The sequence below is a fragment of the Furipterus horrens genome, unplaced genomic scaffold (genome assembly GCF_987537825.1).
Source record: "Furipterus horrens unplaced genomic scaffold, mFurHor1.1.pri manual_scaffold_3, whole genome shotgun sequence".
Taxonomy (NCBI): Eukaryota; Metazoa; Chordata; class Mammalia; order Chiroptera; family Furipteridae; genus Furipterus; species Furipterus horrens.
Window position 1 is genome coordinate 91,145,634 of NW_028327173.1, and position 25,960 is coordinate 91,171,593.

General features: G+C 36.5%; 1 protein-coding gene across 4 annotated transcripts in view; it reads right to left on the reverse strand.

Moving 5' to 3' along the window:
• Positions 1-12,130, reverse strand: part of SLC35B3 (solute carrier family 35 member B3) — a 28,716-nt gene extending 16,586 nt beyond the window's left edge. The window contains exons 1-5 of one of the 4 annotated variants that reach the window (XM_090269862.1): positions 12,051-12,130; positions 9,004-9,297; positions 6,625-6,746; positions 3,051-3,205; positions 1,665-1,772 (exon numbers count right to left, since the gene is read on the reverse strand). In XM_090269862.1, the coding sequence (XP_090125988.1) occupies positions 1,665-1,772; positions 3,051-3,205; positions 6,625-6,746; positions 9,004-9,204 (586 nt within the window). In that variant the 5' untranslated portion in view covers positions 9,205-9,297; positions 12,051-12,130. The other 3 variants (XM_090269863.1, XM_090269861.1, XM_090269864.1) reach the window with 3 other exon arrangements.
• Positions 12,131-25,960: the final 13,830 nt, after the last annotated feature.

Sequence of the window (25,960 nt, forward strand, 5' to 3'; positions counted from 1 at the left end):
TACCTTATACAGTTCTCCCAATCTCTATCAGCTGCCCTGTCATATTTTCCTAAATTTCATTAATGGTCTGAAATCTCTTCCCTTTCAAAAGCGATTTTAGTTTTGGGAAAAGCCAGAAGTCGCAGGGCACGAAGTTTGGGCTGTAGGGAGGCAGAGTTACCTGGATGACTTAATGTTTTGCCAAAAAACTCTTGCATGAGGCGTGATGCATGAGTGGGTACGTTGTCGTGATGAAGCTGCCAATCACCAGTTGCCCATTGCTGCGGCCTTCTGAATCATCCGAATAGTTTCCAGGTAGGAGTGTTCAAGCTTAACTCAAAATCTGATGCAGATTCGTTGCTCTACTTTCTCAGTCATTTTGAATGCAACAGCCACATAATACACATGCTCACTCAATGGCATCTACTGCCCATATTGACTAGTACTGTGAAGTCATCATTGTTCATGCATGTGCATCCCAGTCCACTCTCCTTGGCTGCCACATTACATCAGTATCATGCAAATCATTCCTGTTATATTAACAATGGTTGGACTTTTTCTGGACAGAAAAAGATATATGTAAAATTTTTTTCCTGCTCTTCAGAGTTCCTTTGAAGACCTAGATATTTAATTATTTTTAATCCTTGCTCAAGGGCATATATATATTTTTTAATTTTAGAGAGAAGAAAGGAGTAGAGACACACACACATATCAATTGGTTGCCTCCCATATGCACCCTGATTTGAGATCAAACCCACAACCTAGGTAGGTGCCCTGACCAGGGATTGAAACTGCAACTCTTTGGGTATGGGAAAGGGATGATGCTCCAACCAACTGAACCACCCAGCCAGGGTGAAGACCTAGATATTTTAAATATCTTGTACTATTTTGTCAGGGCTGGGTATGGGATGACACTAAAATAATATTATGGGTAAAATTCAGTAGTTAAGAATGAAAATATGTATACATAAATAATTTCTCCACAGTCTTTAGAATGAAAACAAAATTCCAATACCTATTTTTATTCTTATTTCTAGACATACTATGAAACCTATTCTGCCTCTGAAAAAAATCTAAAATTAATTTTCAAAATTCCACATGGCACACTGTTTATGGTGGAAAGTTTAAGCATGTTAGGTTATAACCATATTAATAGAGCACAGTGTATCTTTCCCTCTTTAGCTAAAATAATGACAAGTAAATGTGCAAGTTTCAATGAAGAAAATGAGAATAAAAAATATTACTGGGATTCTCCTATAATTCATGTGTATATTTCCAATTCAACCCATAAGAAATTGATCTATCATGTACCTGATAACAGAAAATTTTAACTGGGCAAACAGCTTTCTGTCATGTCAGAATATATGAGTAGTCAAAACTGTTGTTATATTTCCAGGGTTGTAATAATTTTACTACAATAATCTTATGAGTAAAACTTAATAGTGAAGAATGACAATATGTATAAACAATTTCTCCATAAAGCCTTTAGAATGAAAACGATTCAAACACATATTTTTTCTTACTTATTTCTAAACATACTATAGTATCTATTCTGCTTGTGAAAAAAATTAATTTACAAATTCTACAGATATGAGAATTATAGATGTCACACCTTCATTTAAAATCCTTATGAAACTGTAAACCAAACTGCCTACAAAATCTTGGAAGATAATAAATTTCCTTACCTGTCAGGTTGAAATTGGGTGCAATTGTGCTGTCAGCGAGGGTAAACCATATCAGACCAAGGCTCATACACACTGCAGCAGACACATCTGCAACATTATAACGCTTGCCTGTGTAATATAAATGTAAGTCAACCTCAGAATGGAAGGATCCACACAGCATAGTTTTAGATCTGTGTTTAACTGAGTAGATCAAGGGTCTGCTTTTTTATATCCAATGTCAAAATATATGAAGAACACTTAGGTCAAGGCATGAGACAGTCACAAAAGGGATTCTGAAAATTAAATTATCAATGAGCATCACTGTGTTTACAGGTTAGATATGAGATTCTATTTTACTTCCGTTATGGTAGTGAGTAAATATGAACATTTAAAAAATTAATGCCTTTTTTCTTTATATATAAGGCTATATATTTTCTTATAGTTTATATGTTTACAACGCAACCGAAGTAATTATTCTAGCCATATAACTGTTGAAGTTTGCAAATACTGCACCATAATCAAATAACCTCTAGGTTAGTTAAGATTAACTTATTTTAATATAACCACATTTAAATAATGGAACCATGTAGTGGGTAACTTTTTGGAAGGACTGTAAGGAAATACTATACATGCACTGTTAGTTGACATTAAATGCAATTTTTTAAAAGGGATCGAGATAATTATTTTTTCCTATGTAAAGTAGTTGACAGGCATACTTTCATTGAAAGGCTTTTTTAGGAAGGCATCTAATGCATAAAATGAAGTCAGGCTATATAAGAATGTCAGTGATACAGAAACACTTGATTATAAAAACATGAATATTCCTCATGACAGTTATGTGAACAATAACTTGTCCTGCTGCTTATTGCTATCATTGCCTTGTCTTTTACTGCTCTTTCCATATAAGCTTGTAACTTTTGGGGGCTCTAAGAAACCAATAAGCCAGCAGAACTGGTAAAAAAGCAGTTTGGCTCAAGTTAAGCTTCACTTCAATTTAAGAACTGTCTGTTTCTATAATGGAGGTAGAGAGCACTCTGAGCCCTGAAGAGTACATGAATAAAAGAACTGAAAAAAGGAGCTTTCTGGGTACTTAGGTACTTTTGAGCTATGCCTTCAATATGTGAATACAGTATTTCTGGAAATGTAAGTAGATTCCAGATTAAAAGAATAAAACAAAATACCATTTTTATTCTACCTGAGTTCAAATTATTGATTTCAGATACTAAGGTAGATATAAGGTAGATACTAAGGTAGGTATTAGTATTTTTATACTTTACTTTTGTATCACTCAGAAGTGATATTTAGAATGTTCATTAAGTTAACCAAAGTTTAATATTTTTCCTAATGCTAGATGCTATAACATATCCTACTAGTTTCAAACAGTATGAAAATATATCATTACTATACCTTGAATAAAAACTCCTCCTAGCATAACAGGAATCAACTTGCAGCACTTGAAGATGACTTGGGTTGGATAATTCAGGTAGCCCAAGGAAGTGTTTGATAACCCCATAGTACCCACAGTTAGAAAAGCTATTACCATGTAGGTTTTTCCTGGTATTCTGTAAGAGACAATTTTTAAAATCTTCATTTTGGGACCCAATTCATACTTGTTAGATAATGTGTTTACAATGTGTCAATGTCTACTTACTCTTTTTATTTCTGTTTAGTATTTCTAGAAATATTGGTAAGATATCACTACTTTAAAGTTGTAACACTGTTTACTTGCATAAATGGATGCTACTAAAAATAAGAACTCACCCTTATTTAATCAATCTTAACTGAAAACCCCTGTGTGGAAAAGTGGTATATTAGAGAGCCACTTAGATTCTTACTGCATGTATAAGGCGTAAAAACTATCTTGACTAAATTTAGAAAAAATATATTTTAAAATATTGGCCCCTGTAAGGACTAAATTTAGAAAAAATATTTTAAAATACTGGCCTCTATAATGGCCTCAACTAATTCTTAACTTCTAAATTGTTCTGTTTCTTAACGTTTCCATCTAGCATTAGGAAAAATACACCCATCTATTCTGCTAGAATAAACTGGGCAGAATTTCTCTAGAAAAAGTACATTTAAAACTCTGGACATAATTTTTATTACCACATCTTATGATTCATCTCCAGCTCTGTCTATATTCAGTAAAGTCAACTTTCTGATGAGGAATCTGGCTCTCTCCTTATGATCCCAAATCTGCTTTAAGTTCTATCTGGATTTCCTAAAGGAAATTCTTAACTTGGAATCTTCGGAATTTGAGCTATCATTGTGAGCATATACTCACTCTGACTAGATACTCAATGGTCTAAATTAATAAATCTTGTACATTGATGTGACTAACACAGGAAGCACTACTCACATAATTACATTATGTTGCCTCCTTAGATCTAGTTTCTATTTTGGCCTTTGTGTTCATGTTTAAATTAAGACAACATTTTTCATATTTTTTATATGGCTAGATGTAAGGCCAAAAAATTAACTGGAAAAATTCAATTAGAATGCATCATATCCACTTACATGGGAATTTTGAGGCCTTTCCTACTTACTACTAATACAGTGGTCAACATTTAAAATCCACATGGAAATAATCTGCCATGCCCGTATGCATCATTGTACAAAAACACTGATTTTTATGTTGCTTATGGGATTTAACCCTCAGTGGGATATTATCAGGGAAGGACAGCTCTGCTTCTCTGGGTAAGAGAACATTGGCCAGAAAATAAAAAATTCAACCCAGAAAAATCACAAGGAATGATGATTAGAAAAGCAGCATGGTACAGATAGGAAACAAACAAACAAACAACAAAAAACAAAACAAAACAAAACAACAACAGCCTGAAACTCAGTAAACCTAAATTCAGAAGACTCCAACTCTGAAAGCAAGTTGCTATCTGATCTTGTGAAATTCCAGCACCCCTCTAGGTCTGTTTTCTCATTGGGAAATGAAGAAGTTAAGAGTTCATCATCTTGCCTCTAGGACTTTCAATGCTTCTATTTTTATTTAATACCCCAATTGCTTACCTCCTTAGATATGATGGGAAATTGTAACTTTAAAAAGCCTGGTTAAAACCAATTTGATAGACATCCTTTATTACAAACTCACATAAAGTAATTAATAAAGTTACAAGGCAATCTTCCTTGAAAAATTACAAGTAGTATATTCAGGGTGTTAAAACTTTACAATGTGCTTCACCATACGGTATGACATTTGATGCTCAAAATAAAACAGAATTTAAGAAACTTCCCTGAGGTCTTAATAGAGCTAATGAGAGGCAATGTAAGACTCAAAGCCATGTTTTCTGACTCTAAAGCCTGTACTCTTTCAAGTACACTGGTATTCATATAAATATAGGAAGAAAGACAAAAACCAAGCAAAGGTCTAAAGAGCAGTGCCACTTAAATAAATTCAGAGATGGGTATATACTCAGAAATAAATTCAGAAATATGGGATTAGTGTATTTTCATTGTAATATAACTTTAAAAGCTTCTTCTAAAATAGTTTTTCATGTGCTTTGGAATAAAAAATTTCAATTCATAATTGTATTTATTATACATCTATATATTCTTCTACTAAATTCCTCACTTGTGTTCAAATCACATAAAAATGATGTTATCTTCAAATAGGTATGATTATATATATGGTTTAAAGGTTGGGATAAATAAACATAGCTTGTCCCCCACCCACCATCTCATTTGGGTATTTGAGAGGGAGGTGTATCTTTTTAAAATTTAATATTGAGGAGATACATTTTCTTTGTCACTTTTCATTTAATAGAGGTAGTATTAGATTCCTTTCCTTTAGAAGCAATAGAGGTCCAGTAGTTTGCAATAGGTAATGAATCATCATAGTTCCTTACATATTAGTCTTGACAGATATATTTGATTACTTTATATTCTATCATCTATGGCTAAGTCTTGTAGAGTTTCAGAGCATGAAAATAATGAAGAAGATATCTTCAGAGTCAAACATTTTAAATATCACTACTATAATAATTTATTGTCAAATAGAGAAACTGAGAGGTAAAATTAGACCCATGAAGAAACACTGGATATTCAGTTTTAAATATTTAAAAATTTATAGTTTTCTTCACACAAACATCAAAAACATTTATGTAAGAAATAAAAGCTGTGAAAAATTTTTATTTTCACCGAGGGATTAAATGTTTATATCAATGAAGACAGAATGTCAGTACAATATTAGAGCTTCTTATTGCATTTTAAAGTGCCCACTATATACCTGAAATATTCACATATTAGGCTCTGATATGTCAGGATAACCACACTTACATTTACCAAAAACTTATATTCAATTTCCTAACCACATTCTAATTATAATCAGAGACAAAATTTTATTGCATATTGTTCTATAGGCCATTAAAAATATATGAAGGTATTTCTACAACCTAGACGGCCAATTTAAAATATACTGTCAAACAAGCTCCTTCAGTTTGGATGAAAAAGAAATGTTATGGAATTTCTCTGATGACTAAAAATGCAATCTCAGCTCCTAGACCATACAAATATGACAATGTTAAATAAAATCTATCTCACAAAAAAACATAACTAAGTTTTAAAAACCACTATAAACACAGGTATTGATATTTTATTTTGTCACTTTAAATTGTAGCAGCACTGTAAATCTTTCAGTAATCACGTATTTCAGTGAAATTTATAAAAGTACACATGCACATCTGAATATGTCCTCATTTTAAGAAGATACATCTAATACAAGTTGAGCCTAAACTACTTTTTTTAAATAACACTTAGAGATCATTTTTCAATGTGCAATGAAAATATCATATTTAATATTCTGATAAGTTGATTATACTGATAAAATGCTTGGATAGTAGATATGTTTTATTAATGGGAAATGTATATTTCATGTATAATATACTGTGTATACCCAAAAAAGCAAAACAAAAAATTAAACTACAACTAGTGAACTTAACTATAAAAAAATAAAAACAAACAAACCACATACCTTCTCCTTTTGTCCTGAATAAGCTGAAGTTCTATTAGGCCAAATATGGAGTAAAATGCAAATTGTACTAAAGTAAGGTACCAGCCATAGGACTTAAAACCCTCCACTGAAAATATTAATTCCTGTCAAAAGATACACGAATACCATTAAGTTCGAGAGACAGACCAACTTCCTCACAATAAATTCCTATACACACATTAAAAAAAAAACACCCAAATTACGAAACTTCTCAGGGGTATAATTAGAGAACTTATGTGGCCTTTCCAAGGAACTGACACTAGATATCCAGGAATGAAAATCAGAAGAAAAATTAAAAAGGTGAGGGGTAGTTATAAAGCAACATTATTCTATGCTTTTTAAAGACCAAAATTAAGAGTTGCCCCCAAAATGAGAAAGGTAGCTAATTCAAGAACTCATCTACTATTCAGAAAAGCATATTTCATTAGAAATCTATTATCTTAGGCCTGTTTTTCTACACAACTATAATCAGTTCAAATCAATTTAATAGGTTTTTTTTAGGATACTTGTACCACAGATTATATAAAACTCCTCCTTATAGAGGAAATGGTTACTTTGCCTAAACATAATGTAGAAACATTTACATTAATTCTTAATAAGACATTAACAAGTCATTAAAATGAGGTCTAATAAAGTTATCTTTCTTAAAGAAAATCAAACTTTCCCCCACTTATATATATATATATTTCAACTGTATTTTAAATAATTTTTTAAAAGATTAGAATTACATATAAATTTCTTTTCAAAGAAAAACTCAACACACCCTCTAAATAGACCCTGAACTAGATTTTGTACATTTAGGATATTGCATAATTCCTCAAGCTTAGATTTCATGTTCAAGTAAGTCTGCAAGTTTTTAGGATTTTTCTGGTCCATGAACTCTAAAACATGAAAATAGCTTTATTAATTATTTTGACATTCAGATTATATAAATAGCTAACTTCATTACAAAACTCCAACCCATTTTCTTTGAACAATTTTTAATTCAAAGAAATTATATGTAAGTTAGTAGCAATGTCAGTGTTCACAAAGTGAGTGATGTTACAAACATAATTATAGCGATCTAATTAAAAAAAACTTTGTGCATATCAGTTATTAATTAAAATCTCTGATCATTAGTAAATAAAAAATTTAATGAAATTCATACAGTAAATTTCTAATTCATTTTCCTTTGGAATGACTTTGTTCCCAAGCTATTTGGTAAGAATATTTTAACAAAAATGTTTTTGAACAAGAATTCCAATTTTACTTGATAAAATATACTATTTTTTGTCACTATTCACTGATTCACTGAAATTTTATACCATTTGCAAGTGGGAAAATCAATTAGTATAGTAAATATTAAATTTTTAATTCATGTTTTTGTTTTACAGTAATATTCTTCATAGTACTTTCATAAGTTAAGGAATAGTCAAAAATCACCTTCTTTATTTATATGTAATTTTTATATTTCATCTCTGTAAGATAATGGAAAAGAGTATAATGATTAAGCTCACTCTGATTAATACTACAGAATGCCAGAAATACCTGCATTTGAACAAAAACATACAACCTTCCTTTTCTTGAACTATAAAAGGTTCTCTCATGTTAGGGAATTGAATAAAAAAAGCAAAGGTGGTAATGGCTGAATATACTAATGAACTGATCATTAATATTAATACATTCAAACCTTCTGTTTACACTAGCCTGGATCCTCCCATCCAGCCCACATCTTTGAAGGTCATCTATGCCATAATACAATGCAAACGTGAGACAAATTGTGGCAATGTTAGAAATGTTTCACAAAAGTAAAAAAAAAAAAAAATTCACAGAAAAATAAGGTTCTAGCAAAGTTAGAATAGAAAAAGAAATCAAGAATGAAAACAAAATAGGTGCTTCAAAAAAGAATGATTCAATGATCACAGAATTAGTGATCATTGGAAAAATATACATCTTGATATACTTTTCCAAAAATGAGCTGTTATTATTAAGCTCCAAGAATCAAGAATGAACTGGAATATAGCTTTTATATTATCAATCAATTTTACTGGAGAATTATGTTCCAAAATACTAATCAATGCTTGAATTATTCTTTTAAAAACTAACACATTCTTACAATGTTTACATTTTAAATATTTCAACTTTTTTTCATAATTTTAACTCTTAAAGATTTCCCTGCTCCCCGTCCATCACTTAAAATATTAAATTCTGAAATTCTGACCTGTTTTCAGCAGACTTACTTTTAAGAAGTCCTTTTCTATTACTATACTGAAAACCTCAAATTTGTAACGTATAAAGGAAAATATTTTGAACAAAAGTATCAAGTGCTCTTACTGATGTTGTTAAAAATAATTACCATAAACAAATGACTATTTTTTTTACCTGTAAATATCCATAAATGAGGTAAAATACAAAAACTCCAGCAACACATATGAAAAATTGAGTAAGTTTGTTAAATCTGCTGAGATTTATGCCAAGTACTATAATGTCATCTATTGACTTGATGTGTGGTGACATTGTTTGGGTTTTGGATGGGACAGTTATAGATATATATTTCCTGGAGTTGTTGAACTTGAGATCCATTGTTCTTATTTTGCCACATTCAGTGCTTCCAAAGTTATCTTTGTTGGTTTCCTCTCCTTTGTTCAGTTTTTCTTTTGCTTGCTGAGCTAAGTCCTAAAGGAGGAAATAAGCGATTTAAGCAAAACATTTGGATTAAAAAGTATAATGCTCCAAATAATATTTCAAATCACACTTCATAAAGTATACAACTATGTCTCATTGTGTCTGGATATAAATATCTTAATTTCTCTATTTGAGCTTCTTATCAACCAAAAACAATACTGACTCTCCAATTTATCTTCATCTGATAAAGACCAATACAGCATTAAATTAAGTATATACCATTTTCATATCCACAGCAACAAACCAAAAGCTAAACTTGTATTTATTTCATCAAAGAAGTAAACATGCCTTTGTTTTTATATGTAGTAAGGATATGATTTTTAAAGCCCATGATTATTGATGCATAGCATCTTCAACATTAATGTCAATTCTTATCTGCAGAAGAATTAAGAACTATCAATGCTCTTCTAAATACTAAGACAAATGTAAAATATGTTTGCTAATGTCATTTTAAAATAAAATCTAACAACTGTTAAGTTATTTAAAAAACAATTTATCAGAGACTAGAGAAAGGATAATATGCTTTAGCAATAGCATCTCTTAGGTAGAAACATTTTCTTTCTTTGGAGAAAATAATTTTAATTAAACAGATGTTTGGGGTGGTGCATTCAATGGGTATAAAGTTTCAGTTTAACAAGATAAATAAGTTCTAGAGATCTGCTATACAACATAGTGCCTACAATTAAAAACACAGGGTTGTGTGCTTAAAAATTTGTTATGAGTAAAGTATTCTTAACAACACAAACACACACAAAAAGGGACACAAAGAAACTTCTGAAGGTGATAGATATATTTATTACATTGATTATGGTGATGGTATCACAAGTGTATCATATATACAAACTCATCAAATTGTACATATTAAATGCACAGGTTTTTTGTATATCAAGTATACCTCAATAAAGCTGTTTAAAAACAAAAGGAAAAAAGTCTCTGGGATTGCAAAAAGTTGGGAAACACATAATTTTTGTTAGTCTGTAAAAAGATCATGAAGGCTCCATAGATGACTGTTGATTTCTCTGTAGTTATAGAGGGTGGGGCAAAGTAGGTTTACAGAGTTTGTATGGAAAATAATACAATAATTAATAACAACACAAGAATAAACTCTGTTTTGCCTACTCACAACAGTGAATTTAAAAATGTCAACTATTAAATGAAGAACTCTATTTCACTTTAGTAAACACTATTTAATCAATAGTGTGACTCTTCTTTCTAATACTTTGCCACTTCTAACACACCTATTGGAAATTTTACGAGCCCACAGATCTATGCCAGACATAGTTAAATCCCTCCAGCACTGTTACTTATTGGACAGTTGTGCTAAAATATTGACATTTCTACTAAAATTTTCCACCAAGCATCTAAAATGAATATGGAAGTAAATTCATTTCCTTTGCTTATTTGAGGCACCAGCCTCAGAAAATCTGCCTTTTATTAATCAGAACATCACTGGTCTGATCATATAACTGATGAAGGAACCCTGTAAACTCTGACACCCAGTAGGTGTGATCCTAAATGTTTGCCATATCCCTTCCATTTCAGACATTAGTAACATTATTAATCAACATCTAAAGAAATTAGGCCAATGTCTTTGTGGTGCAGGAAAAAAAAATCAAGCATAAAGTTACAATTAGTTTTCAAATTAAATGATCAACATTTTGCTTTACTTTAAAAGTTCACAATTAACTGTTGAAACTAAGTACAAAAACCCACAATTTAGAATCACTGCCTGAGTCCTCTTACTAAAGTCAACACACATATTTAACTTTAGTTACATGAAGGCACAAATAACTGCTAGAAATGAATAAAAAGGTAGCATTTCTGGCACACTGAAATTTAAAAGTTATAAATAACTGATGATAATGTTGATTTACAATGACCTACTGAAGTCAAAATCATTTCAATAAATTTCATAATCTAGTCATATATATACAAATTAAGTACCAAAAAACTTAGCTAAATTATTTTCAAATGCTGCTATATCTTTCTTGTGAGTCCCAAACTACCCCAATTCACTTAGAAAATGTTTATCCAAAAATCAGTTCTCAACCTCTGATATCCTACTGTAAAAGAAATAGGCCCAACACTTAAAAACAAACAGCTCTTAGCACACTAAACCATCCAATCTTCATTCACTATTTAAAAGAAAAATAAAGTGGGGGAGAGAATAATCTGCAAAGTCTGGAAGAATCGGAATAACTCCTGGAAAAAGTTTATGATAAGAATTTAGTAACCTGGTAAGCACAATCACCTTGCACTGCAAATCAAATGGGCAGCAGATTTAAGGCAGAACCCAGAAGAAGCTCTTAAATAAAACGCAGTCTCGGGGACACCAGGCGACTGACATTTCTCCAGAGGTCTGGGACGCCCCTGTACGCGGCCGCGTGCCAGCGAGTGCACACACCGGGGCAGAAGGGAGTCCTGGCAAGCCGGAGGGCAGAAGGGGGCAAAGAAGTAGCTCCTCCCTAGAAACCATGACAGCAGGTTTCATTTCTTTAAAAAGGAAGTCACCCGCGCTCTCAATCCCGCCTCATCCTCTCCCTGCACGCTAGGCAGGGATGAAGGGAAGGTTCTCTGGGAAGAGAGGATCTGGGTCCCAAACAAGCCGAAAGGCCCGACCACTCCTGGGCCGGTGGGTCACCTGGAAGGGTGAGCCCAGACTGGACGGCGCCAGCCAGACTTCGCGTCTCCCCCTCCCCAGGTCCATCGCCATCACCTCCAGCTTCTCTACGCCTAACTCCTACCCTTTCCGCCACATCTGCCGCCTTCTAGCAAAGGTCCTCTCTTTCCCGGTGTTTCCGCGACACTTCCGCCTATGTGTCCCCGCGCGCGTGCGCAGTTTCACGACCGCCTCCTGGCCGGCCTCAGATAGCTAGTAGCTAGGGCCAGGTTACCTCTCGCGCATGCGCCTTCTCCCCGGACGCAGGAAGAGTGACACGGCGGTGGTCCCAACCGTGCGAGGACTGCGCTTCTTTACTCACTAGAAATTGCGTCAGGGATACGGTCACCGATGGGGTCGAGTGTTCTCATCATCTTATCGGTGCTCCGCTCGTCCTTGTGTCCGAGCCTCTGAGCTTCTGCAGCCTGTTTGTTTGCAGCGCCCTGGGACCTCCTGCCTCCCCCAGCCCCGTGGGCGTCCGCGCAGACGGAGCCGTCCTCGACAGTGGCCCTACGCTGAAGTGTGACAGCGCGGCCAAGTGAAGAAAGTTGAACCCATTGGGGTTTGGGTTTCTGAATTAGCATCTGCCTGATGCTAATGAGATAGGGCAAAGTAGCGATACCTTCCTCTGCTCCTGTGTCCTTGCCTAACTCGCACTTGCTCTCTGGTGTAAGTGGGCTGAAGTAACACTTGGGTTGCCTCGGACGTTATAACTCAGCTTGTAGCTACCGCACACGTGGTCCTTGCGACTTCACGGAAGTGTTGCCAGCATTGTTTTGACACTGGCAGAATATCAATCCCGTAGCTTGATTACCTATCAAACTCCTAAACATTTACCCTGGGTGTAGGGGTACAGCTACAATTACTGGGATGTAATGATGTGAAAAACCAAGACGGGATAGGTGAGGAGTTGTTTTTCAGTAACACTAAAATGGTACGGAAGGCAAATACTGTAACAAAGCTGGAACATTTCTGAGTGCATGCTTTGGATACCCAGAAACAAATGAATTGAATTAATATGTGTTAGAATCCAGTCAGTTATTACAGCTTTTAAAATTTCACAGGCATTATACAGAAAGAACATTTGTGTTTGTATTGGGTGTGAGGGTTGCTGTTGAAGCACCACAGATGTCTTCCATTGTAAGTGGTAGGTATGGCTAGGCATTTTCATTTAATCCTCACCAACAAGGTTAGGTAGGTATTATTACCATTTTACAAATGTTGAAATTAAGGCTTGGAGAATAAAAATTTCTTAAAGAACTAGTAAATGACAAAGGCTTTCAGTGATGGCATACTGTTACCTGAATAATGTAGTATTTTAAACAACAGTTACTGAGTCCCTATTAAATGTACATGTATATAGGTCATACACATGATCCATCAGTCACAGCTATGAGTTCCCTGCCCTCAAGGAATTATGGATATACATGACAAAAAAGGTAAATGCTGATAGAAAGCAACTTATAGTACAAGAGGTGTCATAAAGTACCAGCCACTCATGACTGCACAAGTGTAACAACTTAACAGGTCTTTCTATTGCTCTTTATTCCTCTACATACAAATTCATTCAGCAGTTGGAATGATCCTTTCAGAACCTGTGACCAAATCTCATTTTTCTGCTTAGAACCCTTTTATGGCTTATTGTTTTATTTAGATTAAAGTTCAAAACTTTTATCAAGAAGGAACTTGATGTAGGTGGACCACATTCACTGCAACTCTTCAAAACTATCTAACCCTCTCCAAGAATATTAGGCATCAGCAGTCTAGACTTACTCTTTCCTTCTTCGTGGAATGCTGCCTTCCCAGATGTCCACAAGACATACTTCCTCATTTTCTTCAAGCCAGTGCTCAAAGGTTCTTCTCTGACTACCCTGCCTAGGAGAGTTAACCCCCTGTGCAGGCATGCACAAGCACACACATACAAACGCTGTCCTCATCCTGCTTTACTTGGCTTTGTAGCAATTATGATTACTTCCTACATATTTGTTGTCTGTCTCCCTCACCGTTTTTTTTTTTTTCGCTATTGTAATATGTGTTCAACAAGAGCAAAAATTTTGTCTCATTTACAGCTATATCTCCATCATCAAGAAAAGAATGCTTGAGACATAGTCTGCCCTCAGTAAATACTGTACTGCATGAATGACTAAGATTAAGTGCCAAATGAGTGTTAAGATAGTAGAGTGGAAATTCAGAAGAAGTATTTAAAATATTGGCTGGAATGACTCTTCCTTCAGAAGGCAGGAGCTAAATGATGAGGAGGATTCAAATGGGTTTGGAACGGAAAAAAGCAGGGAGGAATGAGGAGTCCAAACAGAGTCAACAAAAATAAACAGAGGCATTAAACAAGGCAGTAATCCAGTCTACAGTAAATGCTAATATGCTTATTTCTAAAAACATAACTAAAACAGGAAAACTGCTAAGAGCTGATCTATGAAAATTCACCTTGCCTCACCAAGGGCTAATAATAATTTTCTTTAGCAAGACAATTTTGTAAGGGCATCTGTGTGCTTCTCAAGTAGTTCTGGTGAAATTGATTTCTGGTTGCCCACAGCAGCAACTTCAATGACACACTCTTGTATCATTTTTAATATTTTCCTCACTGCTTCTTCCTAAGATCACCTTCCAAATGATCTGACTACACCAAAGTAGTTGTCTTAGGTTACGCTTTTGGAGAAAACATGTTAATAAAATTGGTGTAAGAAGAAAGCCTCAAATGTGGCCTCTTAGGTCTCTGAAAGTGAGTCACTCACCAGTCAGATTACAACAGGAATATCTCCTGATGTGCTATGGCATCACAATTACTAAGGGTATTCTTACCTGTTGTGGGTAGAAGATGAACATAAAACATTAACCTGCATGGTAGTTCTCAAACTTGAATGGGAAAGGGCAATAATACTTGTAAGAGTAAGGAAATTTGTGGGTTTTAAAAAAGAATCTTATAGTCAGCGAGTTATTAACTCAGGGCTCAGAATAAGTATCAGTATTTAAGGAGACTCTCATTTCTTGCAGCCACAGGACAGACTATCCTTTGATCAGGGAAACAACTTTCCCTCATCTGAACACCAAGAAAAGACTTCATCAGAGACAGGTGCCTGGCAAGATCTTGCTTGTCCTCAATGTCTGCTCCAACCTCTCCTTATTGTCTCCAGGTCAAAAATTAGGGTCAGCTCTCAATATATCCCTAGTGGGGAAGTACAGTCCTCTTTTGGGGAGGAAACAGCTTTACTACACAAAGTACCACTAGATCTAGCTGGTAACAACTTGCAGCAAGTAGAAAACCACATGCCATAATCCAGGAGTGAATATAGCAGGTATTAGACTTAGGGGGAGAAGAAAAGGGGACAAATATCAGGCTGGACAAAGGAGGACTTAATGACATAGGAGCAGTCTCCATGACTCAGACTTTAATTGCTGGGCAAGGACACCTACAGCCAGTCTGCATGCCCTGTGGAAATGGTTCCTTGAAACTTGAATGAAGAAAGCCTTCAGTAAATGAAGCATGTGTAGTGAAATGGCCTTGACAGAATGCTGAAGAAGGAATAAGAAGCCTCAACATCTGTCCATGTTTCCTAGGAAGGGTTTGTGAACACTGTCTTCAATTATGCAATACAGAATAAACTGGTGGGAAAGATGTTGGTATCTCTGTTAGCTAGTGGGATGCCAAGTCCCTTGAGAAAGAGCCTTGCAATACCATCATAAATTATCTACAATGTGTTCCCCAATATATCTTTTAAGGGAACAGAAGTCATTTACCCAAAGACAAGCACACTGTACAACACAAACTGCCAGATTCAAGGGCTGTTTGACACAAGGACTAAATGGACGCTGATTCCAAGCATTCAGAATGAAGATCAGGCGATAAAATGAGTTCTTTCCAAAATCTGTCTCCTAATGAGTCCTATGGGTCTATGAACTCCCTGAGGTGTAATCAGTATTGACATGCTTGGCAACTCACCAGAGCCCTGTCTCATCTTAGATGAGTTCGTATGGTAGGAAGAGCCAAGTGGAAGCTCCTGAAATGACCTCTTCTACCTGGTCCAAAATAATAAATTGTGTCCTAGGAGGAGTTGCAGAGATTGCACTACCAGCAAAGACTTTAAAAGAATGTAGAAATGACAACCTCCATCATTCAGTTCATATTTTTAGCCCTTGGCAAAATTAGGTGGATCATGGCATATGTTGGTAGACTATGTCCAGATTGTGACTCCAATAGCAGCTTCTATAGTGTCAGTTGCAGTATTTTTACTAAAATAGATAAAAAAAAGACTTTCATACATGTTGTATGGTTATTGAGCTGGCAAAAGCCTTATTGGTAAAGCAGAACAAAAGCACTTTTCTCCTTTGTGAAAATGACTCCAGTGCACATTCACTACCTTTTCTCAGAACTAGGATCACCTTTCCACTCTCTGTACACATTGAGTTCTGCGGGATCTTGCTTGTCATAGAATCCTCTATATTGTTGACACCATGCTCACTGGACCTAAAGAACAGGAGATAAGTACTGGATACTCTAGGAAGATGCATGTGTGCCACAGAGTGGGAGATAAAACCTGTAAGGATTCAGAATCTGCTGAAGTCTAGGACGTTTGATGATTTAGGAAAGTCTGTGGCATCCTCTTTTGGTTTTATCTGAAATGAGAATTTGAGGCAAGAAATTGTGTACAGTTAGTTTGTTTGGAAAGTTATTCCAGGAAGAAGAAGGTAAACAAGAAGGAGAAAGAAAGAGGGAGAGAGAGAGAGAGAGGAAAAGCAAAGGCAATATTAGGGTTCATATAGAGGATGTTTCTTTGGGAAGTGGGGCTTAATTCCCTTAGGCTTAGAAATCAAAAGCCTGAAGGGCTGGAGTTTGGGACATTTATCCACAGCTCCTGTTGCTCAAATTTCCAGAATGTACAGGGGCACTATCTAAAGGACATTTGGAGTATCAAAGAAGACCTTAAAGCAGGAAGCAGAGTCTCACAGTGCCTACTTGAGCTGAGACACTGTCAGTACACAGTAGATCAGAGTGCCCACAGAAATGTTCACCAGAGCTATGGCTTAAATCAGAGATTTGCTGAAGGGATGTCATGTGGGGCACAGAAGCATTGGGTACATCTTTGAAAGTGAAGGAAAAGCTATTGCACTTTGTAGCCCCTGTTTCAAAAAAGAGACATGGCACTTGATGGCCCCTTGATTTCAGAGGCCATATATAACACACTTAGAAATGCTGTATTGCTTCAGTGCATTTATTAGGTGACTCAACTTTCAGCTCTGAGTGCAGGCCAGAGCAAGAGAGAGCTCTGTAGTAGACATTGGCTATACTGGATTGTCATCTGCTCTGTCACTAGAGTTGTGTGGCCCAGTAGATTCAATGGGCTTGAAGGATCTCTGCTAGGTATTGTTGAATGGAACCTCTAGAAACCTCAATAGAAGAATTACAGTGCAAACTTGCAGATTAGAAGGCCAGCCTGTACCTTCTGCTCAACTTTAAGCTTTTGCAGTGCTCCTGGAGCCTAGTGGAGACTGGATGCTGACCATCAGTTATCAAGTGACTATGAAATTATAGGTGCCCATCATGACCTACCTGTGGTCATATTCAGACCCTCTGAGTCATACAGACAGGTGCAGCAGCAATCTGCTATAAGAGGAAAATGGTACCTTAATGATTAGGCCTGAGCAAGTCTAGAGAGCAAAGTAAGTTAGGTGAACGAGTGGGTCAGACTTTCACATCATTTGTCTCTATTGCACCAATGCCTCTCCATGAGCTCACATGTATAGCCTCAGGGTCTTCCTTTTGACTAATTAATGAAAGAGAAAACAACAACAACATGGGCCTTATTCAAATATCACTTGGTTGAATACCTTAGTGTGAGCTGAAAATTTATTATTGCTCTACAGCAGCACCACTCAACTGTGGTCCTAAAAAGACATTAGGGTGCAATTCCCCCAGTGGACAGAGCTGTGAGTGCTGGATTATCCACTTAGTATGGAGTGAGAAATGTCGTCTACCTCCTGAATAGTGTCTACTTTTCGTCAGGGTAAGAGAGGTTGTCAAATGGGTAGGTTGGAGGCAAGAGTTCTGGAAAAGAGGCATATGGCTATACCTAAGGAGTGGGCACAAAATCTTGAATCTTTGTGTCTCATTTTTATGCCCTGTGTAAAGCCTTTATTGCAGAGGAGGCACTCAGTAAGCAAGTAGAAGGAATGACTTGTCCAATGTGTGCTAGCTTTTGTTCTCAACAGCTTCAGTACTTGCCTGATATGTTTGTGTACAGAAAAACAATGTTAAGGAGTGGAGAGACCTACTTTATGGTAAAGGAAGTGTGACAATGGACATAATGATCATAGTGTCTACAGGTCATACTATATTATATTGCATCATCTTGAGGTAGTTGGCCTAATAGGACATTGACATGGTCTACTGAGCATCAAGTCTTCTGCTCAGGAAGAATAAACTGATAGGGTTGGGAGGCCATTGTCTGAATACTTATATGCAGAGAATCCACAGCTGACAGATATGGTCTGTGCACCCAGTGACCAGAATATATAAGTCTGGGAACCAAGAAGTGGAAATAATATTACCTCTCTCACAAAGCATCCCAGTGTCTCAATTGCAGAATTTGTGCTTCACATTTCTCTACTAATTAGAGAAACTCTTCTATTAGGGAATATGATAGGAGCCACCAGTTATAAATACAACTTGATCATTTGTGTGTCTCATACTAGTGGATAAGCAGGTAGAGGAGACCTGAATTCTTATCCAGACCTGCTACATAATAGACCCTGAGTATTATGAATGCTGCTCCACCTAGTATGGACAAAAATGATGTCTACAAAGCTAGTGGATTCACTGGAGTGTCTCTTGGTGTTACCATGCTCAGTAAAATCGGTGAATAGGCTGTTGCAAAGGCTCCAATGTCTCAGTCACCCCACTTGGCAAGCAATCAGCTGTAGTGCTGGCCAAGGGTGAGATAAACCTAAAATGGATGGTAGAAGAGGGAGAAGGTGGCTATAAGCTACAGCCTTAGGACTAGTGACAGCAGTAGGATCTCTAACTGATTCTGTTAAACCTTGGATATTAAATTCTCTGTAGTGATTGAACATTCTCAGTCTCACCCAGTCAATTCTTGTTGCAGTGTATTGACTTAAGCTTACATTATGTGTTTTTGTTTTCTGCTTTTCTGATGCTGCAGAGGTCTGAAGTAGCTCATGCACTCCCATACCCCATACACTTGTGTGTACTTGCATGCACACACATGCACACAGCTGCCCCTTAGAAGGTTCGGGGAGGTTATCCCAGGCACCTATGGGGAACAGGCACCTATGGATAAATGCCCCTGCCTTCAATCCCTTAGGAGGATAATTTTGGGAGGGCTTTCTCAGGTTCTCAGTGTCCTGGGACAATCATCTTGTACAGTGTTAAGTCTCAGGTTCTAGAGTAAGACTAAATTGAAAATCTTGCACTTGTTTGTTGGATGTCTTTGGGAAAATTACTTAAATGTTCTAAGTCTCAGTATCCCTATGTATAAAATTGGGATGATAATAGTACTTAACTGGTTAGTTTTTGTGATGATTAAATGAAAAAGGGTTAAATGATTAGCAAATGTTATCCAATGAGCCCTCAGTAAATGTTAGCCATTATTTTTAATATGGCTTACTATCATTACATATCATTTCATTTCATTTACATATAACCTCATTTACATATCATTTCATTTACATATCATTGTTACTAGCTGCTTCTTTCCTATCTCTGCCATAAAGAATAACTTAGATAATATTTTCAAGCTAGGTTGTTCATTGGTAGATGTGTGGTTTAGGCTACAGGGAACGGAAAAACTAGTCAATTCAATTTTCTTTCAAGATTTATTTAATAAATATTTATTGAGCACTTACCATATATGCTTCCAGGCATTGTGGACATGTCTATAAGTAAGACAGACATGGATCCTTGCCCTCATAAAGCTCACAGTCTGTGGTTGAGACAATTATTTACACAAGTAATTACAATGTGATTAGTGTTAATGATAACAGAATTAGCTACAGGATGTGTTGGGAGCGATAGACTGTTCTAATGAGGCTGTGGCTATAGATTCAATTCCCTCGTAGGCTGTTTGACTTCCAGGCTACAGTGTCTGCTCTGCTCTCTCCCAAATGCACAGAGATTCACAGAGCTGGGTCACTGGTGGACAGCAGCTCCTATTTAACCTTCTTTCCCAGCACTAATAATTTGTGTCATGAAAATTCTACATCAAGAGTTAGCATTTCTAATGAGATGGAGGAATATTTCAGGCATTAATCCCTGGTTTGAGAATCCTTTGGGGGAAATATAAATATAAAAATATAATATATCTATATCTATCTATCTATCTATCTATCTATCTATTTTCCCCCAAAGGGAAATATTCTCATATGAGTGAAATCATATGGTTCTTAACTTTTTCTAACTTATTTCACTTAGCATGACATTCTCAAGGTTAATCCATGTTGTTGCAAATAGCCGTATTTCATCTTTTCTTATAGTTGAATATCTACCCCCAAAATTGAAAACATTTATTCACAAGATATAAACACCCCTATGTTCATTGCAGCATTATGAATGATTGTCAAGACACAACCTAAGTGTCTTTTAATAGATGATTAAATAAAAAATGTGGAGAAATATATATATACACAATGAAATACTTTCTCAGTATTGATCTCCTTAACATGAAATTCCTTTCACTTCTTAGAGCAGTGCTGTCAATAGAGAAATAATATGAACTGTATATGCAATTTAAAATTTTCTGCTAGCTATACTAGAAAGGTGAAATAAAACAAGTAAAATTAATTTTAATAATATACTTTATTTAAGTCAATATAGACAAAAGATTATCGTTTCAAAGTTCAATCAATGTAATAAGTTGTTAATGAGATATTTCACATTTTTTCCATGATGTTTTAAAAATCCAGTGTGAATTATAACTTCTAGCACCTCTTAATTCTAAGTAGTCACATTGTAGGTACTCAATAGCACATGTAACTATTGGCTTCCGTCGTAATTCAGTTTTAGAGCTTTTTGATGAATTCTGATAATACATTTGGTGGAAAATGGAGTTTTAAGTACTAGAGAAAATTCAGGATCAGAGATCGAAGTTGCACAGAAGAGAAGAGAGAAAAGAAGACAACCAGGGTAGTTTGACTGAGAAGGGCTTGTGGAGGCAACAAAGATGTCTCATTGGAATTTAACTAATTATAAATTAAGCAACTGATTTGTAATTCCACCACTCCAACTTCCTGAAAAACTTTGGTAAATTTGCATTACTCATAACGTCTCTGTGCAGATGGATTATTTCAGGGGAACTTAAAAAAGGCTAAATTCTGTGGTCAGCTTGAAGTAGGGTAGTAATTGAGACGGCTCCCAGTCATGTAGGTGCAAGTGTGTGGAACATTGAGTAACTCCAGTTTTTCTCAAGAGAAGCATCTCCCTTCCCCCCAGTCCTCTACTGCAGTGTAATTCTTGAAGGGTTCATGGCACTAGCTGTTCAGACCAAATAACCTTTTCTGAAGCCTCTTCTTTATTTCATGGCTGCAGTAGAATCTTTGAGAACCCACTTCATTTTGAAACTTTTTCTTTTTTGACTTCTGTAACACTGTACTTCTGGTTCTCCTTCCTCACTTGTTCCTTGTCTTCCTCTGGCCTCTGAATGTACATGTTTCAATCTTTGTCTCCCTGATCTTTTGCATACATTCAGTTTAAGACTACATATCTGTTTCCTATATTTATACCTGTATAGTTCACTGCCCACCTATGCTTTAGTCTAATTTTTTCAAATTATTTACTAGACTTTGGATGTAATGATATAATCTTGTGATCATCCTAAACTCGTCTTCAATTTCTTTCACTAGACAGTATTTTCCCTCACTTCTTTATTTTTGTCAATGACACTCTCGTTATTTGTTATATCTATTAATTTCTCTTTGTACTTACTATTAGTACACTTGGGTTCACCTTGTGCATAGTCTTCCTATTCCTGTTGTAACATGTTACCACAAACTTAGTGATTTAAAAGACACATTCTTTTGTTTTCTATGGAGGTTCAAAATGGGTCCCATTGGGTTAAAATAAAATTATCAGCAGGGCTGACTTTCTTTCTGGAGGCTCTAGGGGAGAATTTATATTCTCGCTTCTTCCAGCTTTTAGAGGCTGCTGGCATACCTGTGTCATGGTCCCTTCCATGCTCAAAGCCAGCAAAGGTCAGTTGAGTCTTTTTCACATCATATCACTCTGACGCTGTTGCTTCGGCCTCCTTCTGCACATTTAAGGACCCTTGTGATTGCAACAGATCCACCTAGTGAATCCAGAATAATTTCCTTATTTTAAGGTCAGTTAATTAGCAGCCTTAATTGTATCTGCAACCTTAAATCCCCTCTGCCATGTGACATAATTTATTCACAAATCACAGGGATTAAGACATAGACATCTTTGGAGAGAGGCATTCATTATTCTGCTTACTACAGTATACTTGCCCTTTGCCTGGACTTCTGGATGTCAGTCTTACTCACTGGGTTAGGCTGTGCTTCCCAGAAGAAGCGTGTTTCTGTGTTCAGACATGATTACTGAGTGCTCTTGTTTTTGTCCTGTTCCTTCATTATCACTGAGTACTCTTGTTTTTGTCTTGATCCATTGTGGTCCGTGTGTAGTCTTATCTGATATTGGTGTTCCATGAAATTGTTCATGTTCAGCAGGATAAAATGTCCAAGTAGATAGTGCCGGGCAGCTCCCAGCGGTCAGGGGCTACTTTACTTTCTCAGTACTATAGCTGTGTACCAGAATGGTGAGACCAAGACACCAATAGCCTGCTATCCCTGACTTCACCAATTGTACTACTTGCTGTGAGGTGAGTATTTCTACAGTACTTCTTTTATCATAGCTTTACCATCTATATTCATTTTTTTAATGTTTTTTATTGATTATATTGTTACAACAGTTCCAATTTTCTCCCCTTTGCTCCCCTCCACCCAGCATCTCCCTCCCCCAGCAATCGCCCCCCAAGTCCATACCCATGGTTTGTAAAAAATAACTATCTCCCCCCTCTCAAATATTAGGACCCTTTGTAATCTTGTAAAGGACAATGGGCGAAGGTCTCAAGCTCCTCTAGCTGCTTCAAGCTGGACATGGTCGTCGTCCTACCTACCCTTGGGTCCAGAAAACCCTAATAAGAGTGGGGGTGTGGAGGGGAGGGTGGCCTTCCCACATGGGGAAGGATCGTGCAGACTCCAGGTCAGTTGGCTGTCTCCGGTCAACGGCGTGCTTGGTTTAACAGGCTGGCATCCTTGTTGTATTCTGAAGACAACAGATTTGGCAAAAAGGGTTAAAAGGCATCATTCAATCCATAACCACTAGATGACAAAAGGCAGGGAATAATTTTTCAATGTTCCATATTAGGAAAAAAAAGGGGGGGGGCTTCTTTGGAGGAAGGTGTGCTAGGCACATCTCACCTGTCCAAAACCCTTTTGTCCATTATACTTAGTTTGGACTGAGGGAAATAGTTTAGGTTTCCCCCCTCTCAGACCTCTGGGCCTTTTCTGTCCAAGCCATTAGAATAGAAAAGAGAAACCAGTTTTAAAGTGAAGCCCACAGACCACCCCATTCTTCACCAACCCAGCCATTTAGTTCAGCCAAACCGTTGAGTTTCAGGAGGCAGCGCTGCAGAGAGGGTTAAGTGAGGCTTATGCGTACAGACAATCACTCAGGTAATGTGATCATAGGCTTATGTCCTTTGAAAACAGAAAACACATGTTAATTTATGTAACATAACCCACAAACAAGTCTCTAAATCTGTAAGACTGTCTTATTGGGAAGACATCCAGTAGCAAGGCACTTGAAATTCTATTTGCCTGCAACTTGAATATCTTTGATGATATCATAGACATGGTTTAATTTTCAAGTGAAACCATATTTTAAATGAGAAGCAACTTTTAAGACGGTTAGTTGCCCTATTTTATACTTTACCACTGATCATTGTGATTTTCCTTGAATAATGATTTTTCTCCCTAAGGTTACCTTCCTTTTCTTTAAAGGGACTACATTAAGTCCATTTTTAATTTATCCTGTTCGTTTGCATAAACATAACAAGAGCAGCAAATGATCACTTATGATCTTTAGTTCTGCTTTGCTGGAACTTACCCAAGGAATATTTGGGGTGACCCTCAGTCTGTTCTTCAGGGCACAGAAGCTGAGCCACATATCTGGCATTCATCCTTGCCTGTACACACCTGTTTTTTCCAAGTCCTTCTGGCTTTTCATTGTGCCTTAAGGTCCTTTCTAGCCATCTTTCAGGAAAACAACCTTCGTTCCTTCCCTGGAAAGATTGCTGTGGACCGCACAACCAACCATGGTACCAGGCCTTTTATCTCACAGGCTTTTATTACCTTTGAAAGTCATTCCCAGTTCCTCAGGGCTTTTTGGTAACAATCTGAGCCCAAGTATGTTTCCTTTAGGCTTGACATTCCAGTCAAAGACTTGGTCAAAAAAAAAAAGGGAACCTCTATTGACAACTGGTCTTATTAGTTCTATGCAAAGGAACTTATGTCATTACTTACTTGTTTAGAATGCCAAACTCTGGAGGGATCAAATAGGGAGAAAAATATACAACGTGAAGGAAAATCTTTGTCCTAATATGCACTGAACTGGCATTTCCATTCTTCATATTTTCATTTTTCAACCACTTAAAAAAATTTTTTTGTTTCTTTTTCCATTATAGTTGTCTCACTTTTTTACCCCTCTTGCTTCCCTGCACCCTGTCCCTCCCTTCCCCCACATTCAGTCTCCACTCAGTTGCCCATGTCCGTGGGTCATTCATACATTTTTTTTTTTACTTAACCCTTTCCCTTCTTACACCCTTCTCTTCCTCCGCCCTTCCCCCTTGTTACTATTAGTCTACTTCTTGTTTACATACCTCTGGTTCAATTTTGCTCATTTGTTTGTGTTGTTCATTAGTTTCCTGCATTAGGTGATATTATATGGTATTTGTTTTTCATTGAGTGGCTTATTTTGCTAAGCATAACTCTCTCTAGTTCCATCCATGTTGTCACAAATGGTAGGAGTTCCTTCTTTTTTTCTGCTGCATAGTATTCTGTTGTGTAAATGTACCACAATTTTTTGATCCACTCATCTACGGATGGGCATTTAGGTTGTTTCCAGCACTTGGCTATTGTAAATAGTGCTGCTATGAACATAGGGGTGCATAGGTTCTTTTGAATTGGTGTTTCAGGATTTTTTGGATATAATCCTAGCACTGGAATTGCTGGTTCAAAAGGCAGTTCCATTTTTAGTTTTTTGAGGAAATTTCAAACTGTTTTCCACAGTGGCTGCACCAGTCTGCATTGCCACCAGCAATGCACCAGGGTTCCCATTTCTCCGCATCCTCTCCAGCACAAGTTGTTTGTTGATTTGTTGATGATGGCCATTCTGACTGGTGTGAGGTGGTATCTCATTGTGGTTTTTATTTGCATCTCTCTGATGGCTAGTGATGTTGAGCATACTTTCATATGTCTATGGGCCCTCTGTATGTCTTCTTTGGAGAAGTGTTTGTTCAGGTCCTTTGCCCATTTTTTAATTGGGTTGTCTGTCTTCTTGGTGTTGAGTCGTATGAGTTCTTTATATATTTTGGAGATCAATCCCTTGTCTGAGATGTCATTGGCGAATATATTTTCCCATATGGTTGTTTTCCTTTGCATCTTGCTGATGTTTTCTTTAGCTGAGCAGAAACTTTTTAGTTTGATGTAGTCCCATTTGTTTATTCTTTCCTTTATTTCCCTTGCCTTAGGAGATATATCAGTGAAAATGTTGCTATGTGGGATATCTGAAATTTTCCTGCCTATTTTTTCCTCTAGGACTTTTATGGTATCATGGCTTACATTTAAGTCTTTGATCCATTTTGAGTTTATTCTGGTGCATGGTGTGAGTTGGTGGTCTAGTTTCATTTTTTTGCATGTCCCTGTCCAGTTCTCCCAACACCATTTGTTGAAGAG